This window comes from Myxocyprinus asiaticus, chromosome 32, assembly GCF_019703515.2.
Source record: "Myxocyprinus asiaticus isolate MX2 ecotype Aquarium Trade chromosome 32, UBuf_Myxa_2, whole genome shotgun sequence".
Taxonomy (NCBI): domain Eukaryota; kingdom Metazoa; phylum Chordata; class Actinopteri; order Cypriniformes; family Catostomidae; genus Myxocyprinus; species Myxocyprinus asiaticus.
In genome coordinates this window covers 25,057,865-25,078,779 of record NC_059375.1, presented here as the reverse complement: position 1 = coordinate 25,078,779, position 20,915 = coordinate 25,057,865, and the positions used below count along the sequence as shown (strand labels likewise).

General features: G+C 41.0%; 1 protein-coding gene across 15 annotated transcripts in view; it reads right to left on the bottom strand.

Moving 5' to 3' along the window:
- Positions 1-20,915, bottom strand: part of LOC127423416 (neurexin-1a) — a 261,207-nt gene that overhangs the window by 99,509 nt on the left and 140,783 nt on the right. For 12 of the 15 annotated variants that reach the window (XM_051667679.1, XM_051667680.1, XM_051667688.1 and 9 more), the window contains 2 exons: positions 6,127-6,330; positions 3,530-3,556 (listed from right to left, as the gene is read on the bottom strand). In XM_051667679.1, coding sequence (XP_051523639.1) covers positions 3,530-3,556; positions 6,127-6,330 — 231 coding nt within the window. The remainder of the gene's footprint in view (positions 1-3,529; positions 3,557-6,126; positions 6,331-20,915) is intronic. The other 3 variants (XM_051667685.1, XM_051667691.1, XM_051667693.1) reach the window with 1 other exon arrangement.

Genomic DNA, 20,915 nt, shown 5'->3' with positions numbered 1-20,915 from the left:
ACGCTCGGACGCTTAAACACACACAGTGAGTTTTGCTCTCTCAGGCTCTTAGGGCTAGCACTCTCTCCATTGCTTCTCACCCTGTCCTCTGATCTATTTGTATCACAAATGAAACAAGAGCATCGCTACTGCATATTTATGAACATGGCTGCTTCGGTAAATGGCAATGCTGCTGTATATTTATAGAGGAGGTTGTTTCAGAGAAATTAGGTTCTTTTGAATTCACATGAATCTCTTGATTCAGGGAAAGTGTGTTCTGATTGCATTGAAATGTCTTCCCACTTGTCAACGGTAAACGTGTCTCTGCGAAGATTGAGCGCAAGGTGTTATTAAAATAATCATGTTGGAGTTTGTTCATAAGATGTCCAAACGTACACAGGCATGCACACAACCCTTGCGCACATTGGACAACCTGTTAGAATGTTGGTAATGGTGTTTATATGCAGAGAGAAATCAGTGTAATAGGCATAAATCTAGGTCTGCTGATTTATTTATGATCAAACCGTTTATGACCGTACCCAATAAAACCTTTTACATGAGCTTTTACATTGTCGTTTTTTATTTTTAGGCAAACTATGGCCAGTTTTGTCTATTTTTTCTCCACTAATGTATATAGTTAAAAACAAAGCACCTTGAGTGTTTTGAGTGTATAATATAGCTTATTTATTTTTTATTTTTTTAAAGCGAGAACGTATCCTGTGTGAACACACCACAGGTATATGTTGTGGTTGTTGATCTCTCTCTATGTAGCTGTGTACATGTACAAAAGTTATACCAACCATATATTAAATGTATGTATACCAGTTACCACCTGTGCAGAGATACAGTTTGAGTTATTATATTTATCGAAGTTCCTATGCATTCCTATGCTTTCTTTATGCAAACCACTGAATTTATCTTTAGCTTTATCTATCACTGGCCTGTTTAAAAGACTACTGTGTCTGAGAGTGTGTTCTGCTCCAATGCAGAGGAAGTAGTAGAGGAAAGAATGCAGCTAACCCCCCAAAGGAAGCTCAGGTGCTTTGTTATCTTGGGCATTCAGGTTAACACAGATGACTGCCTCATTGTCAAATTAGCCAATGTAGTGAGCTCAGGGTCGCAACAAAATAAAGAAAAACAACTCTCTTAAAAACGCCTGTAAGGGTGGTGAAACAAAATAAAATAGGTAAAACTTAGGGACAAAGCATTTTTTCAAATGTTTTGATGAAAGCCAATATCCTTGAAATCTCTGGAAGCTTTTGATTGGATGAGAAACTCAGGCTCGCCTACTTTTGTGAATAAACCAATTCACTGTTACTATGCAACACTGAAAAGCACAAATTGTTTGAAGGTCAAATTTGGATGCAAAGTCATATTAGTCAGATAGTTTGTGAGCTGATCATTGCGTTCATTCTTTGAATGTGAATGAGCAATGGCAGTTTGGGGACATAACATCCTATAATGAGTCACTACAAAGACTCTTGAAAGAGGCTTTTGAGACTGCCATTAATTACCCAGAGGCTTTTCAAAAATCGATGCCAGGAGATGTTGTAGCTCTGAAATAATAATAAAAAAAGGGGGTGAGAAAAATATATTGGAGAAGCCCACAGAGATGGAGAACACCTATCTGTTTCATCACATTTCTTCTCCTTCTAAAGGTATAGTTCACACAAAATTGAAAATGTCATCATTTACTTACTTTCCTGCCATTCTAATGACCCCTATTGGTCAAGTGACGTGAGGCAAAATGGAGTTTGTTGTCAATAGCTGGGTTTCCATCCAGCTATTTTTATGCACATTTTGAAATTGTGCATAAGAAATCCTGAATGGAAATGCTTGACATGCAAATAAACTCTCAAAATTCATTTAAAATTGAATGCGCTAGGAGGAGGTGGATGTTTTCATTAGTTAAAATGCACATTAAGGTGATGGAACCACTAACTTGCAAAACAACGACGTGTTTTGACCATTAGTGCACGTGTTATAAGTGTGCAATAGCTTGATGTGACTGGCACAATGAAAGAACAGATCTTGGCACAAGGTCGAACATAGCCCTTGACATTCGGAACTGTTTAACCCACAGCTGGTCTTTAAAGTGGGTCCTCACAATCCGCCAGAACTGTTTTGAGTATAGGCACTTCCAGGTAAATGGAGGCTGGCGGCGCGTGGACATCGCAGCCATTACAGCCCTCATTATATTATATATTGCAATTATTCTGTGCCGTCTCCTGGCAACATTTAATAAAACGGGGTACAATTGTTCCAGTCCCGCAAATAAAACTCTCCCCAAAGTAAGAAGGTCTTCAGCTGCTCCATCATGACAAGGTGGCTCCCTCAAGATATTGTTCATGACATAGTAGATAGAAACACGCAACCATTCCCTTACAAAAAATCTAAACTAGCTGCAAACTCTTGCCACTTGTTATTTTCACATGCAAATGAGCTTTTGATTTGCCACAAATGTTTGCCAGAAGTTTGCAGCTCTTCGACGGTAGTGGTGAACCAGTGGTAAAGCTTTGGCAACAATGGACAATTTTCCGCAAGTTTGCCACAAATTTGCCATGAACTCTCAATTTTTGTAAGGGTTCGTATTTTCTTTAGTCTAATTTTTAGAAATGTGCTTAAAAAATGTGAAACATTACGTCAGTCTTGGAGAAGCAAGTCCAAAGTTGCTATTTTTTATTTAATACAAGTGCAAGTGATAAATGATCATTAGAGACTTGGAATATAGTGCACCAGTTGCACTGACTACTTTTATGAATTTATAATATATGACAACTTTCATGTTTCTTTCTTGTTTTTGTCCATTTTGGAGCTTGACATTTAATATCATCCACTTTGGTTGCAAGGAAAAGAGCAGCACAGACATTCCGTGTACGATTTCATTCTGTGTTTCATGGAAGAAAGTAATACTGGGTTGAAACAACATGGGGGTTAACATGGGGGTAACATTTTTGGTTAATAAATATATATATATATATATTTTTCATATCATTTTCCTCTTTCATTTAAAAACAAACACTTCCTCCTCTCCTTCTGCAGTGACCATGAAGGAACAGTGAGATGAGAAAAGGAAAAGAAAAGACAAAGAGTCATTGGCTGGAAAGCTCGAGGCTGAGGGGGGATTTGAGGAGAGGGTCTCTGAGGAAATGATCTGGGCGAGGGTAATTGGAAATGGCGTGAGCTGGAGTGTGATCTGTGAGTGAGAAACTTAATCGCTTCTCCTCCCATTGCAGTCAGCTCCATTTCTCACATTCCTAGAAAATGGCTGCCAGGGAGCCCAAAGGCTCCTGCAGCCCACAGGCGAAAACTAGCCTTACCTGACAGTCAGCTCGCACACTGAAAAAACAAACAAACACTCAAAGCCCTGCTGGCCACAACACAGAGCCCTCATAACTGCAATGTTTTACACTTCTAAACACACTCACTCACACACATACACACACATACATACAAATGAGTAGTACACATATACAGGGCACTTGTATTCAGTATCATAGAGGCAAAGAGGAGAGAGAGGATGAGGGAAGAGAGGGAAAGAGTCACTTACTGGTAGTACAGTTAATCCTGATACAGTCTAGATGGGGGAGAACAGACAAGATGTAAATTCATCCTTCAAGGTTATGACTGCAGACATCAGTTACAACAAATCGCCCACAAACTGGGGACGGACACGCAAACTGAGTGGACAGGAGTGGGGCTGTATCACTGACCAGATCTTTAAACTCTTTCTTTTCTACCTCCTGCATGTAGATAATGAAGCCCAGGTGGAGTGGACTTCCTGTGTTCATAAATATTCATGCATTCGCTGTCCCATAATATATTTAGAATTAGGCAAATTTGGCATGTACTGAAATGTGATTATACCCAATTCCATACGAGTCTCAGAACTACTGAATATTCAGAGGTAATTGATTAATTTCCTCCCTGGGTTAGCTCACAAAATGAGGGAAGCAGAAAGGAGAGAGAAATCGTGCCAGTGAGACAGCCTGTCCTCTCCATTGGCACTTCTGATGCTCTGATATGCACATTTAAAAAAACAGTTTCCCTTTAATGAGTCAAAACAGATGAATTAAAGAATGACTCATGTTCTATGAGTATTTGGAAACTGAAAAGAGTTGGCAGATAAGAGAGAGAGGTGACACAAATCTTGTGTTTATGGACATGTTGCAGCAGAGCACCACAGAGCATGTCCACAGTAAGCCTGAGCATCCTGGGAGCAGAGCTGAATTCAGAATGCACTTGTAAATAAAAGCACTCCAAAAACTCACAGCCCTCGACTTGAAATTCACTTTTCCTACTTCCATGTGAGAAGAACCCAATGCACATGAATACACATGGAAATAGCATGTTGTATGGTGGTCTCTAGCAGGGAAGCTTCAAGAAAAGCTAGCATGGATGAGGTGTGTGTGTCTTGTGTGCGTGGGAATTCGTTTCACAGCACTGTCCCAAAGGACCATGTACAGACACTATTGCTATTAATGTCACTAATATTGTAACTCCTGCTTTTAAAGAAATTCTACTTATTGCAGTTCACATTTATTAACATTCAGGCTGTTTCTGTTATAACTGCTATTCCAAATCATTTTCCCATATGATTTTGACTTGAGAATTAAACTCAAGGTGAACTGTATTAAGTACACTAAAATGTACACTACCTCTGAGACTTCCAAATGCACTGCACAAAACCGCTGCCTTTGTTCTGTTCTGGTTGCTACTATAATGAATATCAGCCCTTGAATCCCAGGAGGTCGCCTTCTCCCCATTACTATCTTTTGCAAAGTGTACCTCTGGAATGGGGAATCGATATTTTTCGTGCACAGCCAGGGCTGTCCCATCCTTGAGTGTGTTATGATGGAGTGTAGGGCCGAGAGGAATTTAGAGCATTACACAAATCCAGCTCTATCTTTTTCCCATGAGGCTGGAGCTCGTCGCGTGTCGTCAACCACAGTGAAAATCGTGGCCGCTAACAGCCAGAGAGCAACGTGTGTCCACCCTAACAGGGAGTGCAGTACCCTGAGGGCCAGAAGGAATGATTGGTGTTTGTGTGGGTGCATGTCTGTTTGTGCATGTGTTGGTGTGTAGGTTGAAGTCTGCAGGGACCGCTGGTTTCTAGGGAGGTTTTAGACAAGCTATATGTAAGTAGACATGTTAAATCCATGAGTCCATGTCACGATGCCTGATGAGAAAGCTTGACATTTGTTAAAAAGTATTTGGACACTTTAACCACACTTAAAAATTTACGAATGTCTTAGCAAAAATGATAAAACAAAAGATATGATGTTCAAAATTAAGACAAAAAGTACTTGGACACTTTCTGGTTGTCAAACGTCAGTGGAACATGTCTATAGGTAATTTATTGAACTACACCTGTGGTTACTCTGCTAAGGTACCTGTTTGAACTTGACAGGAACAATTACAAGGTAATGTGCTGTGTGGAACAATGGGTTGTCAATAGTCATGACAAGTGTAACACTCTAGTGGGGCACGTGCAGGAGAAGACTGCAGTATGAATATATAGTATTATGCAGGTGTAGTACGAGTGTTTCAGAAGAGGGCAGGGAGTGTGCACTCTCTGGAAGGGAAGTCTACAGCGTGCTCATCTGGGAGTGAGCGCTTGGCCGCAGACTCTGGCCTTTGAAGGTTCTACATCCTTCTCCTCAATGCACAAAGACAGTAAAAATGTTTTAATATCTGTGAGTGTGTGTCTTTACTTAGCTATACATTGGGGATGTTAGCTAAATCTGACAAAACCTCCTATTGCGGACATCTGAGGATGTCCTCAAAAGGTACAAATTATTCATATACTGTATAAAGTAAAAAAAAAAAAAAATCTATAGTAATTATAATTAGCTTTATATAAAAACAATATAAATCTATGGTATTTTCATATAGCTAGGTAAACGTGTGTGCATGCACAATATTAATTGTAGTTGCAAAAGGGGATCAGAAGATTAATCTTACATTGTAAAATATATTTACTTAGATAATTGACAGATAAAGTTAACTGTAATCCAGTGATGTTGTAAAAATACTACATGAATAGAACCAACTTTATTTGTAAATATACCATGCAGTGTGTCACATACTGTAAGTTGCAAGTGTAGTGTTAACTATTAAATTGAGCACTCTAATTGGCTATTGTACCTAGATTGACAGTGAGTCGGACACGCCCTCCGTCCAGCTCCAGTCTCAGTGTGTCAGCAGAGTTCCGGGAGGTGGTTGCCATGAGAACACCATAGGCACGCTGAGAACGGAAACGTAGCGACACGTCCTCCGCCTCAGTGTGCATCACTACTGGCAACTGGATCTTCATGAATTTACTGCCATCATAACTGAGGATGGTGGCATCTGTGTGAGAGAGACAGAGAGAGACAGAGAGAGAGAGAGAGAGAGAGAGAGAGAGAGAGAGAGAGAGAGAGAGAGAGAGAGTTAGGAAACATTAAAAAATGAGAGTGTTGGGCAGTGACACCAACTCTGTGGCTGTTCATAAAGCCCAGGGTTGATGGGGATAGCTAAACGACTAGTTACTAAAGTGCTTTGCAGCCAGACACTGAGATTACACAACAATGCTGCTCATTCTAACCAGAAGATAAATGCTATATATATAAAAAAAGAGTCATTATACATCCAGTTTTGTTTGTTCATTTTATTGTGAAGCTGTATTTATAAAGACACCATGTAATGTATTCCTGCTGAGGGGCTTCTGAATCTCTATTTACCGCCTACCGTTTCTCTAATCAGTTTATTCGTATCACAATTATTTTATTGAGCAATTAAGTTTAGTGGTCAGGATCTCAAGGCATCTCGTTTGCAATGAGAGATGGCTGAGGTCTCAGACCGACTGGTATAATCTCACCAGCTGCAAGGTCTGGTCACCATTCACTTGCATTGAAAGGACCTACAGAGCTGAGATGTTCTTCTGAACATCTTCATTTTTGTTCAGCCAGTCATACACATCTGGCATGAAAGTAAGTAAATGATGACAGAATTTTCATTTTTGGGTGAACTATCCCTTTAAATGTAAGTTCAATGTAAAAACTTATACAATAAGTACATTGTATCAAATGCTTTTTAATGTAAGTACAAAGTAGTTTAAGATACCTAATATAAAATGGGCCCCATAATATTTATCTCTATATTTGAAATCTAAAGTTTTCTATACAAATAAATTACTACGTTTTTAATTTAAAAGAATAGCTGGACATTTTAAAGCTACTATGTTACACCATGACAGCTAACAAAAAGTAGCTATATTGATGCTACTTAAGGAGCCAGTGTCATTTTAAATATATAACTGTGACAATATAATTTATAATTGAATCAGAGCTGTATTTTTTCGCAAAAACTAGATAACATATACTATGAAAAACAATGAGGCAACAGAAGAGTTGATACTTTTAGTTACTTCCCAACGCTGGTGGTTTGTAATTTTCATTCCATTCTTAGGGATGTTTTCAAGACTATAACAAATCAGTCTCGCACTTTGCATAAAAGCAGACAAGATGTTGTGACAAGGCAGCACCGACCCAGTAGGGCAAATGACCGTCAACTGGCCCTAAACTCTCTCACACCAGCTCCAGGCCAGTGGGCCATCCTTGTTGTTGATAATTTAGCTGCATAATGGAGGCTGGACACATCTGCCTCTGTGCAAAGGCCGGCCTCTAAGCCAGAGGAAAACATCTGGCATGGAACCAGCACAGAGACATCACTCACTTGTGAGGGAGCTGTGGAGATGATGGGCTAGCTCCAAGCTAGCACCAATTAGGCTACGCTCTCCTTCACACACACAAAGACACACAGTCTCCCTGTAATTTCTGTGCCTGTCTCGTTGCAGCATCCGTTGTTGCTGTTACGCTATTGCTGAGCCCGAGAGAGTAACAGAGAGAGCGAGACAGCGGAAAACAAGATGAAGAAAGAAACATAAGTATGGCAGCATGCATACTAATCAGCAAAGGGATGTGCTTTCAACTCCTGAAGAACACTGTGTGTCTACGAGTGGATGAGGCCATTAGAAACAATATTGCAGTCATGTTGCATGTTTCTCAACTCTTGCAAAACACTAATTGTTGTTGTTGTAACATACTGTACTCAATTTTTGAAGTCTGTCAGAGAAGTTCTGTATGTTATATTCAGTATTCCTAATTATCAAGCTCTTTGGTTGCATGTACGAACACAAAGTTCTTTTATGTCCCATTCTTCTTCAGTGTATGCATTGCTACAATTGAGCTTTCATGATGGAGATTTTCTATATTAAAATTGCTGATGCCATTATCCAAACCAACAGTAGACTTAGTACAGGTTACAATGGTAGTACCTTATGAACCAATCCTTTTGGGAACTGAACCTACAACCATTCAGTTAACATCTTAAAAGTCAACATGAAATAATAATAGATCGTGTTTAATTTCTAAAGACATTTTCCTGGTCTTATTGTGCAAGATTCAACAGAACACATTATTAAAAAATAAGTAATATTTGTTTTTTGTAATCAAAATGTAATAACTTGCTCTGCTCTGAAACAATTTTCATTTTCAGCTGATGTCATCAAGACCGGAAATAATGTTAACCTAGAGTCAAATAGCTATTTAAGCTTTGTTTTAGGCAACTGTTATAGGTAATGCAGACTTTCTAACATTTTGACAATTGGTAAAGAAATAGTTCACCCAAAAATGAAAATTTTGCCATCTTTTAGCAGAGCCTGTTTAGCAGAGACGGGCCACTTCTATTAAAATGAACGGGAGAAGTTAGAACACCCAACGGTCAACTGATGTAGAAAGGAAGTCCCGCCTTACAGGTAAAAGAGCCAATCACCTTTTAGATACAGACATAACCTGTCAATCAGCTCGAGAAAGTGCACGTCCAGTAGCTATACAACCTGGGAAAATTGTGTTCCCTATCTGTCACTCGACGTTGTGTCGATGTAGTGACACTAGGGGTCACTCTTGGGAGCCTGAAACACCTCTGGTCTTTGATAAAAGGCCAATGAAAATTGGCGAGTGGTATTTGCATACCACTCCCCCGAACATACAGGTATAAAAGGAGCTGGTATGCAACCACACATGACATGACGGTCTCCACGGGTCACGAGGACCTCTTCCTCCCCCATCCCAGGCTGTTCCGGGGGTGGTCACAAGGAGCCAGGTAAGTGCTTCGATGTCCTTGAACTCAGTACGGCCACAACACGGCGTGGCACCTCAGGCTCCGCCCCGCCGCAAGGCCCCACCCACCGGTACGTCCGACGAGATTGTCCCCTTGGTCCCCCTAGCCCGGAGCTTGGATGCGTGGCTTGCACTTTCCAACACGTCGTGATGGCTGGTCCGGACCGTCCGACTTGGCTACGCGATTCAGTTCACCAGGCGTCCGCCCAGGTTCAGCGGCGTCCACTTCACCTCAGTGAAGGGTGAGAAAGCCTCTACCTTGCGCTCGGAGATTGCTACCCTCCTATGGAAGGGTGTGATAGAGCCTGTCCCTCTGGCCGAGATGAAGAAGGGGTTTTACAGACCCTACTTCATTGTACCGAAGAAAGGCGGTGGGTTGTGGCCAATATTGGACCTGCAAGTACTGAAACGGGCTTTACACAGACTCCCGTTCAAGATGCTGACGCAAAAACGCATTCAAGCGAGCGTCGGCATCAAGATTGGTTTCGTGGTGGTAGACCTGAAGGACGCGTACTTCCATGTCTCGATTCTACCCTGACACAGACCCTTCCTGCGATTTGCATTCGAGGGCCAGGCGTATCAGTACAAGGTCCTCCCTTTCTGCCTGTCCTTGTCCCCTTGCGTCTTCACGTAGGTCACAGAGGCAGCCCTTACCCCATTAAGGGAAGTGGGAATTCGCATCCTCAACTATCTCTACAATTGGCTAATCCTAGCTCACTCTCGGGATATGTTGTGTGCACACAGGGACCGGGTACTCTCACACCTCAGCCAAATAGGGCTTCGGGTCAACTGGGGAAAGAGCAAGCTCCTCCCGGTTCAGAGCATCTCTTTTCTTGGCTTGGAGTTGGACTCAGTCTCGATGACGGCACGCTTCACGAACGAGCGCGCACAGTCGGTGCTGACCTGTTTGAAGGCGTTCAGACAGAAGAGAGTGGTTCCACTGAAACTGTTTCAGAGGCTCCTGGGGCATATGGCATCCTCAGCGGTGGCCACTCCACTTGGGTTGATGCATATGAGACTGCTTCAGCACTGGCTCCAGACTCGAGTCCCGAGATGGGCATGGCGGGACACATCATGTGGCCATCGTGCCGGTCTGTCACCGCCTCTTCAGCCCTTGGACCGACCTCACATTTCTACAGGCAGGCGTTCACCTAGAGCAGGTCTCCTGCTCTCCCTGCGGAGGTTTCAGCCGTTGATCCAGGGCAAGCATGTGTTAGATCGGACAGACAACACAGCAACTGTGGCATACATCAACTGTCATGGCGGTTTACGCTCCCGTTGTATGTCACAACTCGCCCGCTGTCTCCTCCTCTGGAGTCAGCAGCACCTCAAGTCGCCACTCACATCCCGGGCAACTTCAACACTGCAGCGGACGCGCTGTCACGACAGGTTACCCTCAGGGGAGAGTGGAGACTCCACCCTCAGGTGGTCCAGCTGATTTGGAGTCGATTCAGGCAGGCACAGTTAGACCTGTTCGCTTCCCCCGAATACTCCCACTGCCTGCTCTGGTACGCTCTGACTGAGGCACCTCTCGGTATAGACACGCTGAAAAACAGCTGGCCCCCTGGACTACGCAAATATGCGTTTCCCCCAGTGAGCCTACTTGCACAGATCCTGTGCAAGGTCAGGGAGGACAAGGAGCAGGTCATCCTGGTAGCACCCTACTGGCCCACCCAGACATGGTTCTCGGACCTCACGCTACTCACGACAGCCCCCGCCGGTGAAGTCCCCTGAGGAAGGACCTTCTTTCTCAGGAACGGGGCACCATCTGGCACCCGCGACCAGACCTCTGGAATCTCCATGTCTGGCCCCTGGACTGGACGTGGAAGACCTGTGGTGGTAGACACGATCACCCAGGCTAGGGCCCCCTCTACGAGGTGCCTGTATGCCTTGAAGCGGCATCTGTTTGCTAAGCGGTGTTCTTCCCCAGAGATGCGCAGTCAGATTGGTGCTTTCCTTCCTGTAGGAGAGGTTGGAAGGGCGGCTGTCCCCTTCCACCTTGAAGGTGTATGTAGCCAATATAGCGGCACACCACGACACAGTGGATGGTAAGTCCTTAGGGAAGCACAACCTGATCATCAGGTTCCTGAGAGGCACCAGGAGGTTGAATCCCTTCAGACCACGCCTCATTCTCTCATGGGACCTCTCTGTAGTTCTTTAGGGTCTACAGGGAGCCCCTTTTGAGCCCCTGCAGTCAGCTGAGCTTAAGGCACTCTCTTTGAAGGCTGCCCTCCTGACTGCGCTCACTTCCATCAAGAGGGTCGGAGATCTACAAGTGTTCTCTGTCAGCGAAACGTGCCTGGAGTTCGGTCCGGGCTACTCTCACGTGATCCTGAGACCCCAACCGGGCTATGTGCCCACGGTTCCCACGACCCCTCCAGGAGGAGGCAGACCCAGCCCTGATGTTGCTGTGTCCGTTGCGCGCTTTACGAATCTATTTGGATCGCTCGCAGAGATTTAGAGTCTATGAGCAGCTCTTTGTCTGCTTTGGTGGACAGCGGAAAGGAAGCGCTGTCTCCAAGCAGAGGATCGCCCACTGGCTCATTGACGCCATAACTATGGTATATCACGCCCAGGACGTGCCGCCCCCGGCAGGGCTACGAGCCCATTCTACCAGGAGTGTGGCGGCCTCCTGGGCCTTGACCAGTGGCGCCTCGCTAACAGACATTTGCAGAGCAGCGGGCTGGGTAACACCCAACATCTTTGCGAGGTTCTACAATCTCCAGGTGGAACCGGTTTCGTCCCGTGTAGTGGCAGGCACAAGCAATTAAGTCCGGGACAGCTGGCCGGGTGTATCGCTTGCGCATAGCGCCTTTCACCTCCCCTGAGCTGAAGAAATGTGCTGTTGACTCCCAGTAGTGTTCACAAACTGTGTTCCCTGGATGATTTCCTCCGAGCCCTGTGACAGACGAGTTTGCGGAGAAACTCACTACCGGCTCAGTACATGTGCTAACTAAGCCCTGTACTGGGGTAGGTGGTCCGCATGTGTTAGTTCCCCATAGGTAACCCCATGCGATGTATATCTTCTGCTAATTCGCTTCCCTGTTGGCAAACTGCATCTTCCTTGGGCAGAGGCCCCTCTATCCCAGTCACCACGTTTGTAGAAACTCCTCCCCCACAGGGTAGGACCTACCATGGGACTTCTGCACATGACATACTTCCAACAAAGCTCGGCAAGACCATGTGATGTATTTCCACTTACTTGCGTAACCTCCGTTCCCTGATGGAGGGAACGAGATGTTGTGTCCCTCCTGCCACAACACTGGACTACCCGCTGAAATGGCCGGGACCTTGTCTCAGCTCCTCAGCACAAAACCTGAATGAGTGGTTGCATACCTGCTCCTATTATACCCGAATGTTTGGGGGAGTGGTATGCAAATACCACTCGCCAATTTTCATTGGCCTTTTATCAAAGACTAGAGGTGTTTCGGGCTCCCAAGAGTGACCCCTATTGTCACTACATCGACACAACGTCTCATTCCCTCCATCAGGGAATGGAGGTTACGCAAGTAACCAGGACGTTTTTTTAATTAATCTGAGATAAAGAAGTTCATTTTATGATTCCAGTGTTGTCAGATTTTACTGCTGATTTGAAATGTTTTTTGATCATAATCTTGACCAACCATTTTGGAGATTTTGGTCTTTCTCCATTCAGGTGGAAGAGTTGCTCTTGCATGCCGCTTGTTTACATAGAAAAATAGCTACACGAGATTGTTCCAAAAATGGCCGCCAGTGGACTGACTTGCTAGAAAGACTTTGCTTGTACTCACCTTCATGCTGTTTCAAACCCAGACTTTCTTGCCACTGTGGAACACAAAAGGAGATTAGGCAGAATGTTACCATGCACTTACATTACAACGTTTTTTTTCCATACAATAAAAGTGAATGGCAACTGAGACTAAAATTCCCTTTTGTGTTCAATGGAGAAAAGAAAGTCATAAAGGTTTGTAACAACATTAAGGTGAGTAAATTTTGACAGAATTATCATTTCCGGGTGAACTATCCCTTTAAGGTGGACTCTCGAGGGTGAACTTGAGCTTCAGCTTCCAGATTTCACAATCTACTGCAAACTCACATTCAAGTCTGGCTCCATTGTGGAATTGAACATCCACTTTTCACAAACCAATCAATTCCCAATTGATAAAATCAAGTCCTCGCCTAAATGTTTTCTCAAATCTTCTGTTTAATTCGGAATTATGTCTTAGTATGAAAGAAAAATGGGTTTCAAAAGTTGTTTCAGGTTGACTTTGGGCTACACCACCAAGCAGGTACCCACCTCCCCTGAGCTGAAGCTCCCACTGTAGCCTATAATGCAAAACCCCAATCTTTACCCCTCCTCGCTGAGGCCCGCATCGCAAAGAAGTCAGCCTCAAAATAATGACAGGTTGACAAACGAGCCCCCTCTCATCTCCAGTGGAGCGGTCTCATGCCAGGGGAGAGGATAATGAAAAGAGAGGGATGGCCAGTGGTTCAGAAAGACCCTGATTGCCTCCTCAAACAGTGCTGTTCAGTCACACAGTGGGAGAGCGCAGCAGTATGGCATCTGCACTGCCCGACAGCACACATATCACATCCAATCTGGACATAATGGAAGCAAGGCTCTCTGCACGTCACAGAGGTCCATAGAGGTCTTAAATGAAGAAACATGCTAGGAAAACAGCATGGAGACGGGAATGACAAAATGGGAAATTACAGAATTGAAGGATCGGCAGAGCTCGGCTGACCCCAAATTAACACACTCAGATAAGGGTGTTTTTTCATCTATGGGAACTTTTGGCCATTTGGACTTTTACATTGTATAAACAGTATATGTATATACATTAATCACAGGAGAAGTCCATCATTAACATTTCCACCATAATGTAATTTTTTCACCACAGCACAAATATATGTATTATGTTTAAACATCATGTGATCCCGAATCCACATGCGTGAATGTAGTATTTTGGCTTTGCTATATGCAATGCATAGTTTAAATGAATAAAAACAGACTGAATACTGTTTACAAGACTCTAGACTGTCATTTCATGGTTAAACTTCTGCCGCACAAGTCATGTGACATAACAACATGCCGTAGATTTCCTTGAAGCGCTCCTACAGACGCAGTGCTAACAAAAGTGCCTCTGGTAAGAAATCTCAGAGTTTTTTCTTTGAAACCTGTTTGGTTGTAAAAGTGTAGAGTTTCTAGATTCGTTTTATATGCCACTTTAAAAATTCTGTTCATTTTTCACAATAAAAATATCGTCCACATATGTGGAAAATGGCACCGCATTTCCTCAAAAGTAGAAAAACATGTTTGTTATTTTGAATAACTTTCAGCTCTAACACTTTTACATTTTGTTATATTTTATTTTATCAATGTACGATACGATTCTATTCATTAACATTAGTAAATGCATTCCTATATATTTCCTGTGCATTATACCGTTGAGAATAAATGGGTTTATCCAAAAGCTGAAAAATTTTGCTTTCAGAGGCTTTATATGGAGTTAGGATGAAAATAAGGTGCATTTCTAACTGTGTGTGCAGACAGCACACTGGAGGTTAAGTCATTCACTAAACAGGGAGCAAGGGAACAAAAGAGCATCCTATAGTTTTCTATGAAGCTAAGAGCATTCAATCCTAAAATCTGACCAAAAGTTCAGTTTCAGGCTGCAGATGATGTTTGGACCACTCATCACTGACTTAAGTCAATGGTAATCAGTACATATATTCAGAATTTTATAATGCTACATTTTATTTTAACATGGTTGGCAGTGATTGGATGTTGCTGGACATTACTTTGAATAAGAATTATTGGTAATGCTTTAGATTACAGCCCACAATTTACAGTGTAAGTACACCGAATTTACAGCGTACCTTTTTTGTATTAATAGTATAACTACACAGTACGTACTTGTAGGTATAAGGGAACAATATGCAAAGTTTGGGGAATAAAGGGTAACAACCTGGAAAATTACAAATAATTTATACTGTAAGTATTTTATAACTAAGGGGTAACTATTCTAATATTACATGGTATATGACCTTATACTATGCTATAAAACAATCTTTGAGAGCAATTAAGCAAGAACATACACAGCATACATTTTTGTAATAATAGTGTACCTACACATATAGGCTACTGTAGGTATTTATTAACTACGGGGTACATACTCTATTATTACAGGATACATGAGTTTTTTTTTTCTTCACTACTGTCATCTGATGGAGTTTTGGTTTCTTGCCATTGTCACCTTTAGCTTGCTCATTGGGGGCTTAAATGACTTAATATTCAGAAAATATTATCGAACTAACTGTATTGAGATTATTGAATGAGAACACAAAATTTAAACTGAATTGAGCTGAATAATTACATTACCGTCTTGAGCTGCTTTATAGCTGAAATTGAAGTATTTTTCATAATTGATGCATTTTGAAACATTACTGTTATTTTTCTGTTTATTACTGTGAAGCTGCTTTGAAACAATCTGGAGCCTATAGTATAAAGCACTATATAAATAAATGTGATTTGACTTAACTTGACATGATGGAGATATTACATGGTATATGACCTACTATGCTAAACAACAATCATTTGGGAGCAATTTAGAAAGAACATACACTGCATACCTTTTTGTAATAATATGTATTATATTATACATATAGGACTAGGTATTTTTTTTTAACTACAGGGTACATATTCTATTATTACAGGATACATGATGGAGGTTTCTGCTATATGATTTTATTTAGAAATTTAAATCAAGGCTACTTACCAGATAAAAATGTGTTGCATACACCAAATAACTTGTTCTGCTATTCTGTTTGAATGCATTGCAGTCCATCAAGGTGCAATGCAGTGGAGAACAAGCTTACCTCTTTCCAGCTATTCCCAGGAAATAAAATACAAATATAACATGATACAACTCAACACTTGCATCTTACTGCATATATTCAGTAGCCTATAACATGCTGATATGTTGTTTTGATAGTAAAGTGCATCTGACTTAGTTTGGTCTTCCATGTTTCAAGGCAAGTAAAACTAAATTAATTGATTTACTGGCAAATATACCCCCTTGTTTCACATAGTTACAGAGTAAGTACAACATCTGTGGGCTGTAATTTAAAGTGGTACTTGTTACCCCCTTGTTTCACGTAAGGTTGTTGTTTAGCATAGTAGGTCATACATACCACGTAATATTAGAATAGTTACCCCTTAGTTATAAAATACTTACAGTATAAATTATTTGTAATTTTCCAGGTTGTTACACCTTTATTCCCCAAACTTTGCATATTGTTCCCTTATACCTACACGTAAGTAATTTATAGGTACGCTATTATTACAAAAAGGTACGCTGTAAATTCGGTGTACTTACGCTGTAAATTGTGGGCTGTAATCTAAAGTGTTACCGAATTATTTATTCAGCTTTAAAGAAAATCAACTGTAATGTCTGTAATGTCTCAAAAACATGAATAACCAACACTCTTGGAATAAACAATTTGATGAAAAAAATCAGACTTTCTATAGCTTGGTGTTATTTAAAATTTTACAACTTAGTCCCGCTGTCCACATATGTGGACACAATTGTTTAGGAAAAATATTTGCTCTAGAAATGTTTTATTGATTTTTTTGGCTTGTTTAGTAAGTGCTACTAGTTACAAATCAAAAAGGGAAATTAAAAATACACACTGCAGTCACGCTCGGGTCTCAGGAGGTTAATAACATCTGTGGTTTAAATTACAGTGATGGAAATAAAAAACATTTTTTTTTATTTTTTTATATAAAATGGCAGACTACTTTGTCTTTGTCAAGCTAATTTCATATCTACTATTTGGTGTACTCTAAATACACACAAATAATATGTTTTAACTTTTTGCATAATTTGACAAAATTAAAGCTTGATTGGAAATTATGTACAATGGACCCTTTTTACAGACTGTGACTGAATAACGTGTTTCTTATTTAGCAGCATAAATCTAGCGAACTTCTCTTCTTACTATCGTAATCTATCTCTCTCTCTATTTTTTCCTCTTTTGGAAAGTCCAGCAACAGTGGATACTTTCTTTAGCAGTAAGAGCAAATAATAATGCAAAAATAATATTTGTTGTGGTCTCCCATTCACTGCTATTGAAATATACCCTACAATAATTTACTTACAGTTTTGTACACATTTCAAGTATACTTACAGTTTTGTCTCTTTGGTAAACAAATACACATAGTTTTCAAAATGTAATAATCAAATGGTTCATAAAAGAAACAGCTATAAAGGCTTTAGTGTATTTTCTCAAAGATTTCAAATGACAAAGATATATCAATTAAGGGCCAATATTGTTTCAACAAGCACTGCAGTCACAAAAGCTCCTCAAACTGTCGCTATCCTGGTTTTTAATGGGAGAGACGGAACTGGAGGACCGCAGGTAGAAAGGAGTGTACATGGCTGGTCACTCTCTCCATCTGTCCCTCCATCTGTTACTACTCTCATTTAGTGCTCTGTCCTGATCAACCAAACACATGCAAATGGAGACATTCACAGGCATGCTCAGGAATATACCTCATCCCTCTCTGCCTGTCCCTTTCTACTGTATCATGCGCTCACATAATCCCACATAAAGCACTCTGCCCACTCTCTCTTGAAAACAACTAATGCTTTTATATAATGATTTTTATGATAAATAATGTTTAAAACTGCATTTTAATAATTGTAGAGAAAGCACAGGGGGAGAAGAGGAGCCATGGGTATGGCTACATGCGGGCATTGCCCACCCAAAAGTGCGATCTATTGAAAAAATACAATAATAATGGCCCAATAATAATAATAATAAAAAAAGTACAATTTAAAGTTTTGCCTTTGTTTGGCCTTTATATTTTGTTCTAACTGATAATTGGCTGATTAAGTGTTGCGTGAAGGAGAGGCGTGGTCGGGAACCTTAACAGTCCCGCATAATGTAGACTCAGTCTTTTCATTCAAAAGAATGCTGACAGCCTGTTGTTGTTGTTTTAAATGTTTTATTTCTGTACTGATACAATAAGAGGAAATGTCAGCAGTGGAATTTGAAGTTTTTAATATTTTGATATAGTGATCTAGCAATAGAGCGATAATGTTTTCTCCTGCACAGCTCTCTTTTGTAGTCTGGTACATTTAAATGCACACTCCTGCTCCTGATATACATCCACTGACATACAGCTGCAATTTATTTTCATTTAAATGTATTACATTACGTTGGATTCACACCCCAGGCCTCCTGACACTCAAAGGAAAATGTTTACCTCTAGACCAACAAATCATTATTTTGTATTTAATTCTTAACTTCTTTTTAAAGCAAAGTGACGCAAATGTATTCAAGTGAACTATTTTGCATTGTGACAGAACTGTTATGTACATTTAAAACACTTTTTTTTTTTTTTCTCCAGGCAAATTTTATTTCATATTTATTTTAGTTGCCCACTCCAAATATCCAAATTAGGATGGCATCCTAATAACAACACTAAGAGGTGGGGCACAGGATCAGTATATCAGAAAACAAACACAAAATTGCATAGCCCAGATAAGTGCCTACCACGACTAAAAGTTGTAACAGCACATTTGCAAATCAGGACACATTTTCAAAAAAAATTGCTTTCTTATACATACTATTTATACACATACAGAGACCAAATCTGCCTACATCTGTATGGACCCTCTCCCTGAATTGTGATGTCAGATTTGCATGTTCTCTGTCTTTAGTAAGCAATACTCTTCCTTGTGCGGTACACAACATCCGGAGAGTCAGGTATACTGTATCACTGGAACTAACCCTCCACCCCCTCCCCTTCCCAACCAACAACCCCCCCCCCCGCTGAGCCCAGCAATATCCACCAGAATACTGCAGCAAGTAGGAGCTGTGGTTGCCACGGGGATTAGGGAAATGTATGTTCAACACTCATGATAAACAGGATGAGTTGACTCAGAGGCATCATACATTATTCAGGTTTGCTCGTGGTGAGTTTCAGTATTCTGATGGAACCTTCACCGTAAATGCATGTTACAATTTTCCTGCACGCAACACAACACCTCATGAAGTCTAAAAGCATGCAGCAGTCAGGGTAATGAAACAAATACTGACATGGGAATCAACATGAACGACCTGCCAACTGTGCAATGAACCAGGTGTGGCTGAGGGAAATAAAAGTGAAGTCATTTACGGCTTGGCTCTTCAAACCTAGAACATCCTGCCTCTCTAAACAAAATGAATGATGTAGGATAAAACCAAGTACTGTAGGTTTATAATAGCTGGATATAAAGCTATTTGTTAGCATTCCTGAAGTTCAACGATTTTAAAATCTTTGGTTATGGGAATCGCAAAATTTTGGAGCCAATCATTTTACTATTTACTGTGGAACCGCAGGAAAATTACGTCCTGAAAATGCTGATTGGCTGATGGCATCACATAAATGTGCAGAATCCCAAGCCCTTTTCACGCATTTAAGAGAAAAAAAAAAAAAATGGTGTACTGGGAATATATACTAAAATATAATGAACTATTTAAGATGTTATATAATGCCAGAACACACGACCAATTTTGAATGGCTGTCAAAGGAGAAAGATGCTTTGTGTTGAGATGGTGTAGTTGTGGTATCTACCAGCAGGGACTTACTAGCCCATGCTAACCTGTTAAACCTTGGTCCCTTGGATAAAGTTTACTTTGCAGAGCTATCAGGGACTGAGGGAGAAACAGAGGTTACGCACTAAGTTTAGTCACTGTAAGAGCCCATCAGGACCCGGGGAGAAATGACAGGAAATTAGACCAGATGTTATTCTGAGGCTTTTGTTTTTGCTTTGACGCTTTGTTCAAGTAAGTCAAGCACTATGAGCTGCTGGATGGCAATGGATTTATGCACAGAGTTTATCTCACCTCACACAACAGGGCAGGCCCAACTGTGAACATAACTACATGCTCAGAGAGCATCAGAATCTTTTTTAGTGTGTTATTATTTTTGCTCACCTTAACTCACCCTGTCTCCATCTGTCACTTTGCCTCCTTTTTGTCTCTCTGACTCTAACTTTCTCTCTGCCTCTATCTCACATTATTTCTCCATTCCACCATTGAGCAAAAAGCTGTTTTCTGCCAGTGGAATATGAAGGGAACTGTTAATACTAGGGTTGCACATTTTAAGAAATTTTCTTAATCGACAATTGCTAACATTAATAAATGAAAATCGATTAATCATTAACAATAACAACAATAAACTGTACATGGTGAACAGCTTGAAACTCAAAACATACAAGATGCAATTTCAATCAAATTTTTATTTATACAAATTTTGATTTGTGACTGACCAACCGTTCTAATGCAAGCTTGAAAACATCAACATTGCATCGGAGAAAAATTCCTTACTGTAGAAGAAAACTTGAAAACACATCACGGTTTATGCAGTTAACGTAATGTTCATCTATAGGAGTAATGAAGTAAAGGATGCGCTGTGTTTTTTATTTAGTGTTGCTGACAAGATGTGACATGCAGCTCGCAAGTGGCAGTGCACCCTCTAGCAGCGGATGACTGTATAGACATTCTTTTCTCTATCTGCTGGCATGATTACTAAACGCATGATTACTGAGTGCATTTTTTGCCGAAATTGATTAATCGACGATTGATAAGCTTAATCGATCAAATTATTAATGATGAATAACCGACCATTGATTATTCAACAACATCCCTAATTAACCTAAGTATCTGCAGGATTTAATCTCGGTGTACAAACACAAACCAGACCTTGCCCCATACGCCTCTGATAAATTTCATAGCAATTAGTCA